At 45.4% G+C, this 21,966-nt stretch overlaps 1 protein-coding gene across 1 annotated transcript in view; it reads right to left on the bottom strand.

The window, feature by feature from the left end:
* The window catches only part of schip1 (schwannomin interacting protein 1), a 40,770-nt gene extending 31,033 nt beyond the window's left edge, over nucleotides 1-9,737 (bottom strand). The window contains exons 1-2 of the mRNA XM_062386489.1: nucleotides 9,404-9,737; nucleotides 6,782-7,546 (exon numbers count right to left, since the gene is read on the bottom strand). Coding sequence (XP_062242473.1) covers nucleotides 6,782-7,546; nucleotides 9,404-9,415 — 777 coding nt within the window. The 5' untranslated portion in view covers nucleotides 9,416-9,737. The remainder of the gene's footprint in view (nucleotides 1-6,781; nucleotides 7,547-9,403) is intronic.
* Nucleotides 9,738-21,966: the final 12,229 nt, after the last annotated feature.

Below are 21,966 nucleotides of genomic sequence, written 5' to 3' on the forward strand. Positions count from 1 at the left end.
TTGACTTAAGCCCCTTTTCCAATGGTCTAAAAACACATGAACTCTCGCTAACATCTGGATTTCGTCTGCAATGGAGACAATCAATATTCACTCTCTGTTTGAGAAAAGCCACACATCTATCTATCTATATCAAATGTTTACTTGTTTTGACTACTGACAGGGCAGGGGCACTTCAGGGGCCAATCAGATTTCAACTGGGGCAAGTGCCCCCCTGGCCCACACCCTGGATCAGCCTCTGGGGAGCCATGAATCACCATAGTAAAAAAAGAAAGGCAAGATCTTCTACTACCAAGGGGAAAGAAGTCAATCACCTTTTTTATCTGGTTTACCTGCATATAAAAAAAAGAGTTTGAGCATTTTATCAACCTTCCTCAGACCTCGGTGAATCATGGTGGAATGAATCAGAGGAAGGTGTGTTTGTGTGAGTCTTTGTATGATCAACCGGACGTTTACACCAAAACCATTATCATCCTTTTATCATCCAGTCACAACAGTGCCTCCATCTGGTTTACATTGGCTTGCCTGCAGGGTGACATCACTCAGATGATCCAACACACTGAAGTAGGTGACATTCTCATTGGCCATCTTCCTCACTCTGCCAGATGGGAAGCTTGTGAGTTCATAGAGAGTCATTCTTACTCATCAGTTCATATAGGTTTATGCATTTTGGCCTGACAAGGAGAGGTTGTCGGGCGACAGATTAAAATGTACTTTGACTCCAGATAAGAGCCGTTTAGACAGCACCACCCCTGTGCAGGTCTTGAACTTGTGACACGTTGTACGTATTGCACATATTGTTACACCCACTATCCAGCAGGTCAATCTAAGTAGCAACAGTTTAGATTTGTGTGCAGATGCATTCCAGCATGTCCAAAAGAACCATGACATATCCAAGCTGTTTAGTTGTTAAGCTGATTTCACTTTTGAAAGCCATGGGGGTCAATGCTGAGCTCCTCAGTGATAACACCACTTCAACAACCAGCACCACATATATCTTTGAGTTCTATAAAGCTGACAGTCAGCTGCCTGTCATATCAGGGCCCATTGAAGAGATCTTACTGAATATTCACTCTTGTGATTTTACCCATTTATGGTCGTTTGTTTCCAGATTGGGCTTTTTACTTCTACAAGAAGACTCACGGTGCCAGTCCCGGAGCATTGCAGTATCGAATGATCAGATCCTCTCTCAATTTGTCTACCGAGTACATGTAACCAGAGCCTGTGAAGAGATCTTCTGCTTTGTTTTCTCTGTACAGCATTTTGCAGTGTGCTGGGTTTCCTCCATGCAGGTGCACGTGATGAATGTCGAAAGTCATTTGTAGTCTTTCTAATAGAAAACCTGAGATCAAAAGCGGCATCCTTAGCATTTGATCAGTTTGCCTTTGTCATCACACAAACCTTTTTATGCACCTCAAGGTAAAAGGAAAATTTGAAAACAGGAGAACAGCACAAAGCTTTGCTTATTTAAAACAGAACTCACATGCAAAGGCCCTGCATATTTGACTATATTCTGTCTTTGCCAGAAAAGGGAGAAAACAAAGTGCTACCGAGCAGCAACCCTCATATGGTCAGAGTCCTGCTCTTTGTTAAAGGGTCACACACAACACAGCTGCGAGGAAACTGAGATGCACAGACAGATGTGCAGCTGGCTCTACTTTATGCCCCGTGCTTCACAACTTTTCTGTTACATGCAGAAAAACTTCAACAGACGACAAGTCACAGCAGAGGAATGTTGTGTCTTTGAATCACTACTTTGAACCCTGAACTTTGTTTCGTCTACAGCCACGTCCCATGTACATAAACACAAAGCCCCAAGTTTCCTATTCTTGTTAAAAGTCGTGTTCAACTTTACCTGAGTAAAGTGCCCGGCTTGCTGTGAGGAATCCAAGGTTAAGCTGAGCTGAAAAATACTCCACTGATAAAAAAAAAGAGATGGAAAAAGAACATCTACCAGCACTGGCAGACTGTCAGGACACCATGAGCAGAAAAAGATATCCTGTGATTTAGTGAGGTGATGGTGCGAGGGTGGGCATGTGTGTGTGTGTGTGTGTGTGTGTGTGTATGCCAGATATGTGTTTGACTCGGAGGCAGAGCCAGTGCAGTCAGTCTGAGTGAAGAGAGAGTGCATGAGCTTTGGCGAGCAGCGGGCCGGGCGTGTTTCAGCTGGTATCAGTGCATACATACACACACTCACACACAAAAACACACACACACAGACACACAAGGAGCTGTGGTTGAGCCTTAGGGGCTGAACCAGACACCACATACGTTACACACCTGGTTAAAGCCTGGCCCCCGGTTTTTGAAGCCTCCTCCCACTTACTACCCACATGCATTTCTCCTCCAGCTTTCCTCCCATTTTGTCTGTCTACTTCTTCCTCCACTTCAAACCCTGACCCCACATTCCTCACATCACCTCCTCCTCCTTCTCCCAATCCTTTTCAATCCAGCTATCTCTCTTGTCAGGCCCTCACCGCTTTTCTTTCCCCCATTCACCACCTAACTCGAGTGTTACTACTCGACATTCATTGTTTCTGCCTTATATCCGCTGCAGCCACAGGCCAACCCTGCAATTTCTTCCCTCTCCTTCCCTCGCCCTCGCTCTCTCTACGTGGCACAGTCTGAGTCGTGGGTGAAGCCAGTGGTTTGGTCGTTGGTGGAGGGTTCCGTGCACAGTTCAACTGCTGAACTCCTGCATAATCACAGAGCCCAGAGTGGAGGGAAAGAGAGGGAGAGAGCTACAGAGAAACCGCTCTTTTCTCTCCTCTCTTTTTCCGACGCCCTTGAGTGCGTTTCTGGGGCAGAGCGCTGCACATTTTGAGCTCCTATTAAGTAGATGTGCGTTGACACGTTACTTCCACTGACTGCTGGTAACAGGTAAACTGTCACCTCGGACTAGACAATTCAGAGATTATAGTCTTCTGAAGTTGTGAAACTTTTAAAAAGACAAATGGACTTTAGGCAATTTATAATCTTACATGTAATGGAAGTTGAGTAGTTACTTATGCCATTTGTAATGACCCATTACCACCTGGCTAGAATACAATCATAGCAATTATGTGTTGTATATAGATACATTTGGGGGACACGCAAGAGCATAACAAATTTAGAAAAAATAAATGCAGTAGAAACTGTTTGGCGTGCACTGTTCGACTACAGTTTCTTTTATCACACGAGTCAAACTTTTCTCCACAAAGCATAAACAGTGATAGTTTTTCTAGGTGTCTTCAGTCTAGAAGAACTTTTTGGCAAATATCTTTTAACAGCTATCTGCATATGATGACAGCTCGGTTGCTCTGGGACTGTTTACCTGCAGGCAACCAAAACCTGCTCAAACGTGATTGGTCGAGTATACTTGGTTTTGGTTTGGGTACGAAGGCCTTAAGGTACGCTACAGATTCTCTACATTCACCTTCACAATCAGTTTTTAGAGCTTCGGGTTATTGGTTAGACACAGTTAGGCAAGTGGTGTGCTGCAGTTAGGGTTAGGTTTAAGGAAAGTGTCCAGGAAGTGATGTACCCAGAGGTGTGTGTGTGTGTAGGTGTGAGTGACACACACACACAGGCCTACACGCACACACCTACACACACACACAGCTCTTCCCTGACACTGCAGGTCTCAACACAGGCCCTGTCTTTATAAGCACAGTTTTCCCCTGGGGTGATTTTAAATTGTGTGAGTAAGCCTGGGTGTGTGATCTCTCAGATTGGAAAAGAAGTAGCCTGTAGGCATAGATTTAATTCTTTTCCAAAATGCCCCACCACCACACAGGTGCATTTCGGAGAGGCATACGTCAAAACTGACCCACCCATTCCTCGCTGCCTTTTTCACCTCGGGTCTGCCACTGAAGAATATTATTATTGTTTACCTTTCACTGGTGCGCAGCTCAATGGAAGGTTAGGGGCCAGTGTGCTTGAGGTCCCTGTGGGCCCCAATCTGCCACGCGCCACCGGAGTTCATTAGAATCAAATTACAAACAGGTCAGCTCAGCCCTCTTCCTCAATGAATCCTCCTGCACCCCCGCCCACAGCCTGCAGGCAGACGCTGAGATTACAGCGGCCTGAAACCACACCCTGGCTAAACACACCTGCAACAACATGACTACTTCATAAATACAGAAGTGAGTTGATGATGAAGCAACATACAGGATAAATGGAGCATTTCATGGATACAGTACATTGAAAAAAACAACGTTTCTGGGTCCGTCCTCTAATCGAGATACGCACTAAAACTAAATGGGTTCTTCCCTGAGCCAGACCGCATCCTTCCACCAAGTTTCATTGTAATCCATCCGGTATTTTTTGTCTAATCTTGATTACAAACACACAAACAAACCAAATAACCAATCAACACACAAATTGTCACGGGGGAAGACATAACCTTCTTGGAGGAGATAATAATTCAAAATCTATTTCATAATTTAACCTTGGATTAGATAAGCAGAGGGAACTTTGGTCATCGCCATAAAGATGTGAACAGGACAGCCAAGAATGCTGTGTGTGGATCCTGTTAGACGCACATAGTGTGTTGGCTGAACCATATTAGACTGATATCGAAACCTTTTTACATTTCTTATATACAAGAAAGAATCTGCAGCTATGGAAAGCCAACCCAATCAGCCTCCAGGCACAGCTACAGATTATTTACTCTTAGTCTTAGTGTCTGTCTTTCTAAGCACAGATGCTTTTGAAATTCCACTGAAGCCTGAATATCTCCGTCCCACCGGACCCCATCAACATCCCATTCAGACAGACCCCCTCTATACATGAGCAAATGCGCCAGCTCGGCGGTGGTGGTGGTCCCACCTGAGTGGATGTCTAAATATTTAACAACCTTTTAAAAGCACCGGCCTCCTTCTCTCCAGGGTCCCTGCTAAGTCCTGCAAATTTGCGAATTAAGAAACTCAGACGCCCCCTGACATGGAAAGAGACTGGGAAATGTCTTTTGGGAAAAAGCCTTAAAATTGCCACTTGACTGCTTTTATGCTCTTGCCAGTGGGTTAGCAGCAGGTCAATACTGCCATTGTCCCATTTTACAATATGCAGAATGTCAGAGAGAGAGAACTAAACAAACCAAAAGGTCAATTTAAATATCAGAGTTTCGGTAATTGATTGCACTTATATGATCCATCTGACAGACATTTATCTACAGAGGAGGCCGCTGCACTTAAATGATTTAACGAGTGGGATTGTGGAGGACATGAGCTTGTGTCTCTCCTGCTTTTCTGTTGTATCTCTTCTCCTCTAAGCTCAGCTGGGATTACAAGGCTAATTCCAATTTCTTATCAGCGATGGGCAATCGGACTCCGAGGTCCATTTTTTTCCGCGGGTTGACTTGCCATGTAATAGCAGAAACAGCAGGGAGGCGGTGGCACAATCACCATCAAGACCGGTCAATCGCCTTCTCTCCCACCAGGCTTCGTCCGCCTTTATGTACACACATGTAAACGACCAGCAGGGATCGGGGATGTGACTAAATGGCGATAAGCATTGGTGTAGACTTTTGTGCTTGTGTGTGTGCAGGGGAGAGATAGTGGGTGCATGTGGAGACAGAGACTCCCTTTCATGAGATTTTCTTCCACCCAGGTCAATTGTATCACATCCCACTGCCTCAGGAAAGAGAGGGAGAGAAGCAGACCACCCCCCCCCCCCCCAGTCTAAAGCAAACCAGGAGGTGACCTTCCTGTTTAAGATGAACATCAGGTAATGAAAATTGACACAAACACATGAGCCGCGTGGCCCTGCACTGCAGCCGGGTCCTAAAGATACCATCTCCCTGTCCTTTCTGTCCGTCTTTCCTTCCTCCCACACTCCCCCACTTCTCCTGCTGCATTCCTCACATGCCTCAGGGACACAGAGGGGGCCTCCAGGACGGACAAACAAAGACACACAACACACACAACACACTCACAATGGCACTGGCCGCAACTATTGTCTGTGTGCACTGAGGAAAAGGTCTTGGCGCTTGCATATCAAAAGGAACCCCTCTCCCAAACTGAGAGTCTCCACTGAAACTGTAGCTGTTTAAATAATTATCCTGCTTCTCCCCTAAACATTTTCAAAGCTGCACCCACACACCAGCTATAAACCATCAAGCTGCGGCTCCGACTGTAATTCAGACTGAGTGATGTCACAACTCAGTGACTAAATCATAACAGCCTGTAGTGCTGGGATGCGGCTAGTATGGTATCACAGGCCTCGATCATCCAGTCTGCAGAGCGTCGATGCAACACTGACCTCTTCTGGTGGATACACCACATGGCAAAGAACTCACAGACTTTCAGAAATCAGCTTACACAGATTTAGGTCTCCAAGGTCAGCAACAAATCTTTGCAGTGAAAGTTCTGTGCACGTTCATCAGATCACAACGATTATGCACAGAAAATGACTCCTGCTCATAACAATGACATGTGTCATTTTTGCAGTTCAGTGAGTGTAAAAGTCTAGTATTCATTTCGGTTCAGCTTATTTTATCTGAAGCTTCTACTTCCTGTTGATGTCTGTTTGAATCTGCAGTCAAATGCATTGAATTCCTGATTCCTTGTTATCCTCAGTCTCCAGCTGTGGAGCCAGGACTTCCGTGATGGTCAGGTTAATGGTAGGGCCACATAGCTTAGCGCTACATTAGCCGACTAATCCCTCGTTCTTCCTGCAGCTAACCTAACCGCAGCATAAGAGTACATGGGAGAGTTAAAAATATATATGTGTGAAACATATAAGCAGAAAACTATCCTAATGTACCCACAGGCAGAAACAACATGTGAAATCCTTGCACACTCACCGAGGTGTAGGCGGTCTTGCCCATGTTGTGGTTCTGGATGTGGTTGAGGTTTTGATTCTCCTGTTCTCTGCACTGCAGCCCAGCCAGGTGCCTCTCCAGGGCTGCCCAGTCCATGGTGGGCAGAGGCTCTTCCTCTACACCCTCCTCCTCTCTGTATCCTCCCATCCGTACCCCAGTCCCTCCTCCTCCACCACCCCCGCTACTGCTGCGGCTCCCTCTGAATTGACTGGAGCTACGGCGGCTGGGCTTTTGAATCCCTGTGCCCCCCTTTGGCGTATCGGGAGAGTGGAGCTGGTTGCTTCTGGGGAAAATCAAATTGCCATTTTGTTTCAGTTCCTCTGGGATGGCTGCGACTGAGGTGGCAGTGTGTCCGCCAGGGGCCGGAAGGGGTGGGACGGGCTTCACATCCTGGAATTCTTCGGCGAGGCTGCGACTGTTCACTGTCTTCCTGTAGCCTTGGCCAAGGCCGTCGACCTCCACGAGGCCTCCTCCGCCTTCCTCCTGACCAGGAGGTGGTGGAGAGGTGTAGTCGTCTCCATACTCACTCTCCCACTCCTCTATCACCTTCTTCTTATACTCTTGGTAGTCCTCATCCTCCTCATAGTCCTCTAAGGTGACCAGGTCCAGCGATGGGGAGGATTTGTAGTCCTCCAAAGTGGCCAGGTCAAGAGAAGGGGAGCAAGGTGTAACCTTGTTGGAGTTGGACTCTGAGCTGGATCGACTGGACGCATCACTCCCCAGGTCCATGCCATCCTCCCGGTAATCCTGAAACAATCAAAGAACAGAGAGACAGAATGAGATTGAGGACAGGAAACAGGAGCATGTGAAGAAAAGGATGGGACATAGCATGAAAGCTTGAAAGAGTTCTACTATTTTAAGTTAGACAGAGTTAATGGTCAGCAGGAAGGAGGAAGGAAATATGGAAATTGAAGAGAATTTAGGGAAGTGTGTAGATTTAGATTAGTCACACCAGTGTTGTGGTTTCATGCAGGCAACCACAAAGAACTTCCTGTCCCACAGGAACTTCCTTTCTGCACAGAATTTTGTCGACACCGTGGCCATGGACTTGTTTTCTGGTTTTCTCATTAACAACTTTTCTCCTGCAAAGCCTCCGAATCATTCTAGACCATGCTAACCGATAATCTCATTCCTTTTGCATTCCTCTGTATTGGTTAATGTGTATAGAGAGGCTTGTGCAACACTTGACACACACAGGGAAGGCGGAGTCCGTGTGGCTGGATGTGTCAGGATAATATCCCACCACCCACTGCTACATCTGCACTACAGGGACAAAACAGGGTGTTAAAGGAGAGCTGAGAGAGAGCGACACGGATGCGTCGACGCACAATACACCTAGCAGTGACACAGACGGATGGGTCCAGAGTTGTTGTCTAACCTTGATGGTGCTCCAATCACCGCCTGACTGATTAGTTTGCAGCTAATGAAAATGTCTGTGTTGTTTACAGCCCTCCACAAATCTTCCCCTGACCCGAGACTTGTCTGTTGCCGAGTTATCAGTCTTCTCTCCACAGGAGTGCATTATCATAGCGCCTCACAACACTTTGAAAAGTTAATGAAAAGCAAGGAGCTGCACAAATATTCTCTCAGGGCAAAGAGAACTTAACGACGCATTCACATTCCTGCATGATCCACATTATGAGCTGCTCTGGAAAATGAATTAATTATGAGTATTGGTAATTACTGGTTAAGATCATTAGGACTTGCTGGTTTCTAATGAAACATTTTAAGGGGAGAAAAAAAATACCACTGAGAGAAGGCTCTCTTGAGTTATGGCTACTAGACCACACCTGTGCAGATGCTGGCTGTTGACGTCAAAGGACAAGACTGCTACAGGATATATCTAAAGCAAAGTGACTCAGCGTCTTAGTGAATAGATGCTGATGCAGTTTAGAGAGATGAACCATTTTGTGCTGAGAAACCTGTATTTCTCCATGAAATGCCAACAGGTCACAGAGAATATGAGGGTAGTTGCTGCAGGGATGAGGTTTGCACTGGCTGCACGAATGGAACCCCGAAAGCCCCACTTTATAATACTGTTTTGTTTGTTATCAAACAGTAATACACAATTTCCCCTTGGGATCAATAAGGTTTTTGATTCTGAAAGTATTTCTGATACTATATAAAATACCCCATTTTGGTCAATGGGATCATTTTCCTGTGGGATCTTGACACGAAGAACTCCACACACACACAAACAACCTTGTATCTCTATCTCTGTGAGGAAACTCATTGGCCTTTGCCATTCCCCATCACATTAAACACATAACACTAACCTTTACCCTGTAACCAAATTCGCACCCTAACCCTAAAATCAAGTCCCTCAAACAGCCCATTGAAAGTGAGTCCTCACTTTCCCAGAATGTCAATCCTAGCATCATATGGTCCTCACTTAGAAACTGTAGTAAACACACACACACACACGCAGCATAACCAGCCTACTTATGGCCTAATACTCTAGACCACCCGACTATGTATGTTTACAGCAAACATAACAATCACCATCATGGCACATTATCAAGTGTAACATTTAAGCTTCAAATGTAGCATGATTTAAAAGAATACAACGTATCAGTCCATCAGTTCATCAGGGGACCACCTTACCGACGAGCTCATCAAACGCGCTGGATCACTACACGGTCACCAGTCCCTGTCTGCGTGCGTGAACCAGCGCGTCATCCCGGCGTTGTCCCCGTCTAATCACTATTTATGCACATATATAAAACTATGATTCAGGAACCGGGTGTTTTCCGTCTCCGAAGCAGGAAGGTCCTAAAGCGGCAGCGGAGTATCCGAGCGGCCGATTTATCGCGTTTCAAATCTCGGCCGTCGCCTCGTTCCCTGGAGCGTTTTCCCGGTTTGTGCGCGCACCGCCTCCGAACGGCTCCCAGATATGATCGCGTCAAAACTCGACGGTCACATGAGCCCGATCACGGAAGGCGAAACCATTTAAAGTGTGCATGTGTGTGAATGAGAGCGAGAGAGAGCGAGAGAGAGAGAGAGAGAGAGAGAGAGAGGGGGAGGGAGGGAGGGAGGGAGAGGGAGGCTGGGGCGGTAAAAGCTGATCCTCTGTGGGATTAAGCGACGCGCAGGCGGGCAGACAGCCTCTACACACACAGGCTGGATTTGACCAACAAAATACATGCAAATTGACAGCTGCACCGACCCCCCCCCCCCACACCCCCCACCACGCGCCCAGCACCCAGCACCCCGCAGCCGGGCGGGGGTGATGGGTGCGGGTGGGTGCAGGGTGTTTCATTTATGTCAAACACTTCCCCTCGCAACTCCGCCGATCTCTGAAGCTGCATGGCTTCTTTTTTTTTTCTCATGCCAGCAGACAGCACACGCACACGCCCAGTCTCCAAGTGGCATGTTCTCCCTCTGCTCACGCATGACAGTCCCATGATTGCACCTGGCAACCGTGTGGAGAGTGCTGAGGTTTATTTGAATGATCCACGTCTGACTGTCATGATTAAGCTTTTACGCGTTTCTTCAATTTGCAGAGTCATCCAGATAGGCTACCCAAATGATGTAATGCCCCCCCCCACCACATAAGAAAAGTCCCAGGAGGAACCGGCCCCCCCCCCCGACAACAACAGGGCACAGAAACGCCCAATACCCCAGCATCACAACCCCTGACCCCCCCAATCCCAATCAACATTTATCGGTCACATTTAAAGTCGAGGATGAAAAAGGCTGCACCCTGGAGACGAGCTAAAAGTAGCCCGCGGACGCACGACCACTGCCATGTAAGCGGAGCCATGTACTCACTGCCATCATCCGTGTAGCCTCCGCTCCGATGTCTCAAGACATAGTAAAGTGTGGAGAATAAAAATCCCAGGTGCCGGCTCGCTTCGCGGGCAGCTCTGTTCTAAGACGTGCGGGTGGTGGTCGGGCAGGCTGCGCCGGAGAAATGACAGAGAGCCGGTGGGTAATTCAGTTCACTCATCGCTCTGTCTGTCTGAGTCTGTCCGACAGAGGAGCCAGCCGGAGTCTGGGGTCCTGCTGTGGGGGGAAGAACAAGGGGAGTAAACGTGGAGTGGTTTAAAATCCCAGTGGGTCAGCGCCGCTTCTCTCCTCTCTCCTCCCCGGCGCACGGCGGTTCAGCTCAGCCTCGCGCGCTCGCTTCCTCACGTCAGCTGGAGGAGAAATAGGCTCTGGGTAAAGTGCGTCCCCTTATGTTGCGAGCTTCCAAGCAAACCAGGCTCCCTTTCTGTTTCTCTACCATTCAGCAATACTACTTAAGAGACGACACTCCGAGCTACACTGCAGACACAAGCGCGCTGAGGCTGCTGCTCCCCGGTTGGCACACGCCGGTCTGGTGTCGGAGGCTGTGAGGCTCTCTGTCGCAGCCTGCAGCTCCGAGGACAAAGTGACGACGACAGAACACAACTAAAGCCACATCCTTCTGCACCCGCTGACCTTGCTGAAGAGAGACAGAGGCAGAGAGAGAGAGTGAGAGAGGAAACTATTTAGGTAAATTATTAAACACTCTTCTGATGGTCTCAATTTAGACTAGTGGACCTACTTTCTATCAGACATATATGAAAAAAACTCAGGCCCCTTCTGTTGTTAAACCTATTTGGAGCAAAAGTTGCATTTCCGTCTCCCGCTCAGAATGACCTGGTTTACCTGTTATTGCTACACCTGTATAACATAACTGCATCAGCAATGCAATGAATCCAGCCTCTGAGATAAAGTCATAATGTTCAGTTTGTGTATCACCTGGGTGGATTCCACTGCTTTACACTAAAACACGTGCAGCCCCACAGCTGCTGATTTTCCAAACACTGTCAAAGGCAAGCACAATCAGTCAGGCTGTATAAATAACACTTTTATTGTGCGAAACGGTAATGTTCGTCTATAAAATCGGCTACAGCACAAAGGGCAAGTTGATCATCAAACACCTACACATGAAATATTACACATTGCTCAGAGACCTCTGCATTAGATTAACAGAGCAGTCTCAATCCCCAACAGTGCAGCCGGAGCTCTCAATCTCTTTAACAATCTATACACCATTAAAGGCTCTCAACAACACTGACATACTTCCTTTCCTTGTAACCAGTACTTTCCCAGTGTTAGGTCCACCATTGTTGAATATGACCCATCCAATGCGACCGGTTACAAAACCACCACTACACTTGTCTAAAAAAATTACTATTATTAGCCGTTCATCTTAGAATTGCAGTAAGCTGAAACTGTTTATTGATCCCTCGGTCAATCAGCAGGGGAAATGCTTTTTGCTGGTTCCAGCTTCTCAAATAGTGTATTTTCTTTTATAAGATAATTTTAGGGTTGGATAATAATTGTGCAGTTTAATACATATCCGTGTTTTCTTATGCTTTTAGGATGGTGCTCTCGTATTCGTCAACTGGGACATCATTTGTAAAAGAGAATGTAGTGTTGTGGAAATTAGTTTCTCCTTCTGGTAAAATAAAATGAAATAATCATCAAACAAACCGACCAAGCAAGAAACAAACTGACCCACCAGGCAACCAAGTGAACGACCAACCAACCAACTGACCCAGCGACTGACTAACTTACTAACTGACTGACTGACTAATCAATCAGCCAACCAACTGACCAACTGACTGACCGACTGAGTGATCGACCAACTAACTGACCAACCAACTGAGCAACTGACTGACCGACTGAGTGATCGACCAACCAACAAACTAATTGACCAAACGACTGACTGGCTTACTAACTGACTGACTGACTAAGCAATCAACTGACCAACTGACCAACTGACCAACAGACTGACTGACTGACTGACTGAGCGATCGACCAACTAACTGACCAACCAACTGACCAACTGACTGACCGACTGAGCGATTGACCAACCAACAAACTAACTGACCAACCGACTGACTGGCTTACTAACTGACTGACTGACTAAGCAATCAACTGACCAACTGACCAACTGACCAACAGACTGACTGACTGACTGACTGACTGACTGATCGACCAACTAACTGACCAACCGACTCACTGACCGACTGATTGATCGACTGACCCACCCAACCAACAACAATTCAACCATCTATCTTGAACCCAGTGTCAGAGCTGAAGAGGGGCTAACACCAACAAAGCACATCCTCATGTTGCATTTAGTTTCCTCTTGCGGCAGCTGCTGATTTACATCCCCTGAAATGGAAGCTAAATGTCAATGATAAACCAATCTCGCCGCAGAAGCAGTAAAATGTACAACGGAGCATTTATATAACAAGTGCAGTGATTAGGGACTATATCTGCATCTCTTGAGTGGAATGCCAAACATCTGGGGACACAGAACCGAGGCGATGTGCTTCAGTTGGGAAATCTCATTGAGTCCCAAGTTTCTCTGCCCTGCACGGCTGGCCGGGCGCACCTGAGATTTGTAGTTGTTTGAAGGATGGGAGCTGTCCTCAGTTATGGTGCGTTAAATGTATAATGGCGGCACAAAGGAGTTCATCCATGTAATAACAGAAAAGTACTTCGAAGACCCCTGGCTGAGTCTCTCCTCACGCTACAGTTAGGACAGCATGACTGGGGATCTCCCTAAAGAGCAGACAGCGGGAGTCCAGCTTACTGCTACCACTCCATTCCCCACTGCTGCTCTCTTATCAGCCCTCCCACTCCTCCCATCTGCGTTTCCTCCTCTATTCCCCAAACAGGAATCGGTCATAGTGAAGTAGCTGTAGAGTTAACTGAATGTCTTTAAGGAGGATAAGCCACCTGTGGCTGTTTTATCTAAGAAAAAAATGTGACTATAAATTCTTATGCTCACCAGACAATTAACTTATTCACTCTGCAAACATAGGGAGGCAGATTTCGGTCGTCTCGCTTGCACACGCACACATGCACACATATTTTAATTTCTTTGAAGTTTCCTTTTCCCTTCAATGTCAAAGCCTCTTAAATAGTTTTGACTCGCCGTCCTTCCCCTCGGTGAATTGTTTCACAGAACAATAAAAGCCCCAACGAGTTGGGAGACAGGAGGGTCAGATGAAGATGTCCATGATCTGTCACATCAAAGAGCTCTGATCCATGTCTTCATCACATCTGAAGAGGAGGATGACTTTTACTGTACTTTTGATTGAGGAGGCGGTCATACAAAGTTTACCCTGCAACACTTCAGGCAGTGGACATCAATCTCCCCCTCTTTTTTTTGTTTTTGTTTTCTTCCACTCCACTTAGAAGCAGTGTCTGTCAAACTGCCATTCAGTGGGATTCACCGATCAACAAGGGACAGAAACATGTGGAAAAACATCCCAGTCTGGAGCCACAGGATCTGGGAAAGCGTTGCTCTATCTAACCTGCCTAACAGTCCATCCGCGGGAAAGATATCTGGCAGGAATCACTGAAGGCCCATTACTGACAGAGCGATAAGGCCGGAGAAAAGAATACTCCTCAGATAATACTGAAAAGTCAGGGAACATCTTCCTCTGCCTATATCTGTCTCAGAGGCCTCTGAAGAACAGCCAGCCCCTGACAGTCGGTGAGAAATCGAAACTGTCTCTGCCCTGTCAGGATCTCGCCAACTCAAACGGAGAGACACCGAAAGTGACCTTGGAGAATTCTCTCCCCCCCTCCTCTCCCCCGCTCTCACTTTCCAGTGGCCGAGGGGGAAGAGCTGACCTTGAAATAAGACTCGGGCCAAACCAGAGGACAGAAAATGAAGTGTTACAAACTTCACCGTGGTGCAAGGCCAAACCTGCACATAGGGAAATGTCCTGCCGTGTTATGAGAAACACGAGGCCAGTGAGTAGACGCAACACCCGGGTCGAGTTAAAAAAAATACCTGATCCTGACTGTCATGTGTGAAAAACAGGTGGTTTCCGTCAGTCTGTCTTGTTCAGTCTTGCGTGAAGAGGAGTTTGATGACAGAGCAGAAAACCTGGCTAAGTTTCTCTAAATCTCCGTCATCATCACACGGCTTAACGCATTTAACAAACCACGGTGAAGAAGTGATTTAGCCTCATCGAGCCACAAAACTCACTGTTGTTGTTTTACGCTGCTTCAGGATCAAAGACGGGTTTATGGTGATGCATTTTTCCAGAATTCATGTATTTTTGTGATCTTAATGGAAACAAATTAAGCATATGTTGTGTGCCTGCTTCTAAAGTAGATGCAGGCAAATCAAAGCCCAAAAAGTATTTTTTGGGGGTGATCTGGTATCTGATCTAAACACATGCATATGCAACATAGTGATGAAGTGGCCAACCAGCCTGTGCGGATGTAAACACTCTCCAAGTACCCCTCCAGTTCTAGTGGTGCTAATGAAGACAACGTGAAGGAAGTCTTCAGTAATTCACTATGAGACCCGGTTCCACTGCACACATCCTGCTCACCACAGTCGCTGCTCTCAATCACAGTGACTGAATGAAGGAACGTCATTACAGCGCTTGCATGAGTGAAGCCTGTTCAGTCATGAATCAAGTCAAGAGTGGAGCTACGCTGGTACGTAACTGGAGTTATATGCAAGTAGCCCACAGTCACTCCACATCCCTACGTTAATGAAAAAATGTGAGCACAGTTATGGCAGGGGGAATATAATTAAAACATAATTTAATTAAACATGTACAGTGTATTACATCTGCCTAATGGGGGTATCAGTGGGTGAAATCTGACACTGAAGTGTAAAACCAAATCTACGCTATCTTCAGGGGACTCCCAGTGCTCACTTGCATTCAAGCGTTTCTGTTATGATATAGTGAAGAAACAATTTTAGAAATAGTTCCATCTACTGCCTTGCAATCGCACACGATATATATGGATCGCAATACAGTACACTTTCCTATAAAAACTAAAATTGCACTAGTAGAGCGCAAACCTCCAAAAAGGCTCAACACTCCTCCTAAAGGAGTCAAATAGCAAACATTCCCAAATATCATTCCTTTCAATATGTTTGATATTTTCTTTTTAATTAAGATCCATGAATTATTCCAAGGGAAATTGGTAAACAAAACGTAATTTTCCTGGTTCCTGGTACTCCTTTGTCCAGATCAACATGAAAATATAATGGGTTTTATGGAAATCTGTTTAAAGGTTCTTCCCTCGGGCAGGAGGCTCGATCCATCAGGACCAAAACCTCCCGCCACAAGACCAGCTTCTTCCCGGCTGCAGTTGGCCTCATCATCAAGGCCCGGGACCCCAACCTGACTTTTATTCCACCCCCACACCTCAAGAATGTGTTAAATTAACACATTATCTCATATTATATTATACTGTATAACATTGCATATTGCAATCGGACACTGTTTAGTGTTTTGCATTTTGCATTTCACTTTTTTACTTCACTTTTATATCTTTTATATTTCATATATTTTTATTCAGAAATGTTTATGTCAAAATAAATGCTACTTTGTATAAATATTGGAAAAAAGTGAGTAAATATATACTGGTTTTCTATTTTGTATTGCTTTTCCTATGTATGTTTTTTTTATTGCGTTTTATGTTTCTATGTTCATTGTATGCACCAATAACAAGAGCAAATTCCTTGTAGGTGTAAACCTACTTGGCAATAAAATATTTCTGATTCTGATTCTGATTCTGATTAGCAGTTCTTGCCTCATCCTGCTAACAAACAAACCAATCACAGGCAAACCAGCAGACAGGGGCGGAAACATAACCCCCTATACCAGACAGGAGTGTGTTTTTGGCTAATGCATCTAATCCAGTATCTGAATTAATGTTAATCATTGCATTCAAATTCATTTAATATATTTCAATAAACCAGAATTGCAATGTATTTCCCCAATGACCTCCTTCTCCAAAAGTTATCGAAGGGAGAAACCATCATAGTCTCAATTGTGTGGCAAACTGTCCGACACATTTATATCATACACTATAAATCAATACATCACTAACCCCTCTGTGAGCGTGTGACCCCTCCCTGCACAAAGTGCCACACGAGGCAGTGAGTGCCTTGAGACGACGGCAGCAGCAGCAGGATGCAGACTGTGTGATGATGAATAGAGATGTCAGATGGCCACAATAGAGGTTGGATCTTTAACCGGATGACTGACCCGGCACTCTAAATAGAACGGGTGGCCAAACCATTGAGAATGGCCGTCCTAAACACGATGATGATTTACTCCATTCAGATCAAGGGGGGAGTGAAGAGGAGGGACAAAGAGGAGTGTGAGTGAAAATCTGGGTGTTCCTCATTTGGTTGGTGACTACATTCATACGTGTGTGCAAAGGCATCCGCGTGTGTTCATTTGCGATTGACATGTGCTCATGAAGCGTGACAATGAACCTTTATGTCGTGTTTTTTGTAATTGTGTTTGCATATCTGCTGAACCCCAGCCGGCTATATTGGATTGCACCATTAATACCTGGCTGGAATATATTGATCCTCCCCTCCATACTGTAAATCCAGCCAACCAGTTCACTTGCTAATGAAGTGTGAAATGAATTGTGGGAGCGACACCTTGTCCAAGCTATATAGAAGCATACACAGCTATTAGATTCATTTGAATGGGAGACATGTCCGGATCCAGGCTATGCAGGATATGTGTGTCTCTGCAGTGTACAGCTTGTCACCCGACGTGTACAGACTCAGATTCACCAAATTTGTATAGCTTAGTACACGGCGGCTGAATTTAGCCGTCGACCGCATTTCACGTTCATTTCAGCATTCATCACGATGCATTAAATCCAAACTACCAATTACTGAACAGACCAGAATATGTGCGTACGGGCATAACCGTAAAGGAAGAAATGTGGGGAAAACAAATAGCAATAAATGTGATGAAGGACGATGCCATAGTATTCCTGAAGGGGAGGAGGAGGAGGAGGAGGAGGAGGAGGAGGAGGAGGAGAGTTACTGTGACGAAGGAGCTGAGGAAGATAAAAATGTTGCTCATGATTATGTTTACAATCAGTGCAGGAATCAGAGTCATTACAGCCGTGCTTGTACTGATGAAAATGATAGATTCTAAGGCTAGAGTTAGGAGTTATAGATGATCAGGTTGACATGCAGGATTAATCTAAAGTTTTTCTTGTTGGGATATGATAAATTCATCCATCCATCCGTCCATCCGTCCCTCCATCCATCATCTGTACCACCTATCCTATGAGGGTTGCATGGGGGAGCTGGAACCAATCCCAGCTGACATTGGGTGATGTAAAGCCTGGACAGATCACCAACATGCAAACAACAATTCACACTCAAATTCACTTTAGAGCCATCAGTTAACCCAAGCCCGACCTGCATAACACGGAGAGAACATTCAAACACCACACAGAAAGACCTGGGCCAAACTGGGAACCTTCTCGCTGTGACGCAACAGTACCAACCAGTGCACCACCATGCCACCTAGAGCTGAGAAACCTGTAGGAAATTGTTTTAGTCCAAATATGAAATTCGATCAAAGATCTTCATGCTGCAGGAAATTGAAATTCATACCCAAACTCCCCAGGGGACTGGAGCCAGCAGTGTCGGGAAAAGTCGGCCAAGTCGTTAATGGAGTTATGACCAGAGACACCGCTGTGGCAGGAGATCTTAATCGCATGCAAGAGTGGAGGGCCTACTTCAGACCTACGCTTCAGACCCATTTGGTCCATGGCACACTAATGTTAATTAGAGAAAAAGAAGGGGAGGTTTGTAATCTGCTCAATTAGCCCAGTCTGTAGAGGCGCCCTGTGGGGGCTGAGCAGAGATTCAGGTCCAGGACTCTGTGCCTGTTACTGAAAAACGTTTTTTCAAGAATCACAAGAAAGGGACCTAAAGGTTTATATAACGGTCAAGGCTAGATTTATAACACTATCTATTCATTTCCAGATTTACCACATCTCTCACACGCTGGAGGAATTTCAGGTCAGATGTTTTCTTGGTTTATTTCCTCCACCGCTCCCTCCTCTTTATGTTTCCCTACACCTTATTTCCCTGCCCTTTTGCTCTTTCTGCAACGAGGCAGAAAACATCCAGCGGTTAAAGAGTCACATAAACGGAGACGCAGAGAGTGTGTCAGGTCCCGATCCCCGGTCTCTCTCTCTCTCCCCCCCCCCCCCCCCCCACACTCTCTCTCTGTGTTGCCGTCCTGGCTTGCCTCCATGGCTGTTTCTGTGCCCCGTCAGCAGTACCGCCAGGCAGAGATATGCATCCACCCTAACCCTTCGCTCAGCTCCGCACCACGCAGCGCACAGACCTCCATGCAATTTACTGCCCTTCCCAAATTGGATGACTTCTCTGCTGTTTTGTGCAGGCCTCACACCTGCTGTTCTCCACCTTCTCTCATAAACAACTAAACATCCAGAGACTGGGAGGGAGTGAGGCAGCAGGAATTGATTTAGGGAGCAAATTAAACCAGGACGGCCTGAATGAGATAGAAGACTGACAACGGGTTGATGGTTGAAACGGATAAAAATGAGACTTGCCTTTTCCCCCAGGCACACACCTGGAGAGAGAATCTACTGAGCACAAGGTTGGCATGGAAATCACCCTGTATTGTGCAGGTTTCAGCACCAGCCCAGCATCAACCCAGCCGCTGATGATCTACGGCTTTCACAGTTTGACCTCAGAGGCAGCCATGTAACCCGCCAGGTCACCGGAGAGTTGTCAGGGTTAAACGCGATCTGATCAGCCGTGATGTGACTGAGTGACAACCCCATTTTATGCCCTGGTTGACTGGGTATATAGATCATTATGGTCGCAGGAGAAATAGAGGTGTGTATGTGTCTGTGTTTTCTAGTAAGACATGTGTGCCAGTGAACCCTGCGAGACCCCAACAGGTGGTGGCAAACAGGTTAGATCAATTCTTGATCCTCCCCAGACTGTCATGTGTGAGATGCTACTGCATCACAGTCACATGTGGTCTCGTAACTCATCATCGCAGATATGGCAAGAGGCGACCTGCAACGCTCCCCCCCACACCAGCAGCAACCATGCTGGGTTGTGTCATGTGGTTGGAGTGTAACTGTCCCTTGTGGCCTCCACACACTTATCTGGATCACTACAGAAAGGTGACTTTCAGAATCAACTATGAAAATAATTTCCAGGGATACTATTGATACTAATTGTACAACTGGTAATGTGCTGTCCACTAGTCTTAGACTTTTGGGCCCCACTCCAGTACTTACATTATAAACAAACACTTCTAACACACACTGATATGCAACTATTTATACAGACCACTAATATACATATACACATTTCAAAGTTCTTTTCTAAATTTAGTCATTTTTTTTTACCCAAAATTGGACAAATAAAATGTAGAAACAAAGCCTGTATCTGTACAGTGTATTACACTGAGAATTCTCCTCACCTGATATGTGGTCTGATATATCTGGTAAAATCTTATACAATCTGCAGCAGAGGAACATTACATTTAGTTGGCTTATTGGGCGGTACAGTGTACATACACAATCTTTGCCCTCTGTCACAGTATTTACAGAAAATCACAACCGTTGGTAAGTAAGAAACCTGCTTCATTTTAAAGCATCCATTTCATTTGCTGTATTTAGGTAAATTTAGTTTTTTGAAGTTATTCTACAGTAATTTATAGTTAAAATAGCTATAATTTTCTGAATTGGTTCTGTTACAATACCTCACTTTGATAGAGGTTAGGTTAATTATCAGTGGTGTTTGTATCCTTTCAGGGAATAGCCAATTTTATTGTTTGTTGTTGTTAGACTAAAAAGTGTGCAATGGATTCATTTACTGTGCTCCCTGCTCTTTCTCCCCAAATGAAAACTTTCTCCTGAGAGAATTTCTCCTGCTACTGTCTCTATTGTCTTACAGGAAAATATAGCGTACATTTTTTAAATCCGAAAATCCTCCATCTTTAAAAGGATGTTATATTGTCTCTGAATAATTGCAGTCCCCCTCAAGGTGAAGGCTCAGCTTTATGTGCACATTCTTGCAGCCTTGATACACTGCTCATTTAATCCAATCTTCACTTCACAGATAAAAATAACCCCTCTCCTTATTTTAACTGTCATGTCACTGCTTTGTCTCAGTATCTATAACTGGATAAGGTATCATCTTTGCAACAAGGCCACAGACATTTATCAACTTTTTTTTTTCCTTCAAGGGGATATAAAGAACAAACTCAGTGTTCCCTGTTACCCTTACCTATACGTACCATACATTGTTTATCAGAGGTGGGGTGGGTGTCCCAGCTTGACATCTTATTGCTGCAGGGGCAAAGCTTTGGGCTTTTCCTGACTTCGTTTGGGTTACCAAGCTGTAGCTATGGTTAGCTCTGGGGCTATATGCTCGCAAGTCTTTGAAAAGCTTGTTCAGCTAAAGGCGATAACACAGGGGGAAGGTCGCTTTTTTCACCACTAATATAGGGATGAAAAGTAGCTCTAATTTACGGAGGCCTTGCCACCAGTCGTTAAGTGTTGCTGCTTGTTTTACAGGGGGTTATATCTATAACCTTATGATTTTCTAATTTCAAGACATTCAGTAAATGTTGTTTTCCTTATGTTTATTTGCTTACAGGACCCACTGGGATCAACATCCATGTGCATTTGGCTTTTTTTGCCTTAAATTTATTACCAGAACTGCTCGTGCAAGTGATACAAATTTCACTGAAAATATTATGGCCGCTATTTTATTACTCCTCATTTCAGTGGTACATTCAGAGATTAGCTTAATGATGAGGTAATAGAGGAGGCAGAATTGGAGCCGAGATCAGATTATGGCAGTTTTAATCATAATAGCCTTCTTTTTCATGTGGATTATACTGTGCTGATTAGAGCTAATCCATGACCACAGAACATGGATAATGGGAGATTCCGTGAATGGACTGCCAGTGTTTGGATGAAACAATGGTTTGGTTGCTGTAATTATAGCTGCCATTTGTTAATAAAAAAAACATTCTGATGGGACCACGGTAAATATCAGACCCACCGGATCATCGCAGCTCTGCCTTGTTAATGACGGCAGGTGGATCGGCAAAACAAGTCATCAGAGACTCCCTTTGAATAAGCCGAAGGGAAATATTTTGTGGATATAATGATGCTGGGCCAAAGAACTGTGCAGGCTTTGTCCTTTCGGAATTACAATCCAGACTGAACCACTGAGAGATCAGAATAATGGGTAGAGTATTGAGGAAAACCCCCCTAGCAAAAGGAATCAGACAGCAAATATGCCTTGCAATTGAGAGTGTTGAATCATTCAAAAGCGAAACAATAGAGTACAGTGCATCAATATAGAAGGTGATAGGTGT

This window comes from Platichthys flesus, chromosome 4 (genome assembly GCF_949316205.1).
Source record: "Platichthys flesus chromosome 4, fPlaFle2.1, whole genome shotgun sequence".
NCBI lineage: Eukaryota > Metazoa > Chordata > Actinopteri > Pleuronectiformes > Pleuronectidae > Platichthys > Platichthys flesus.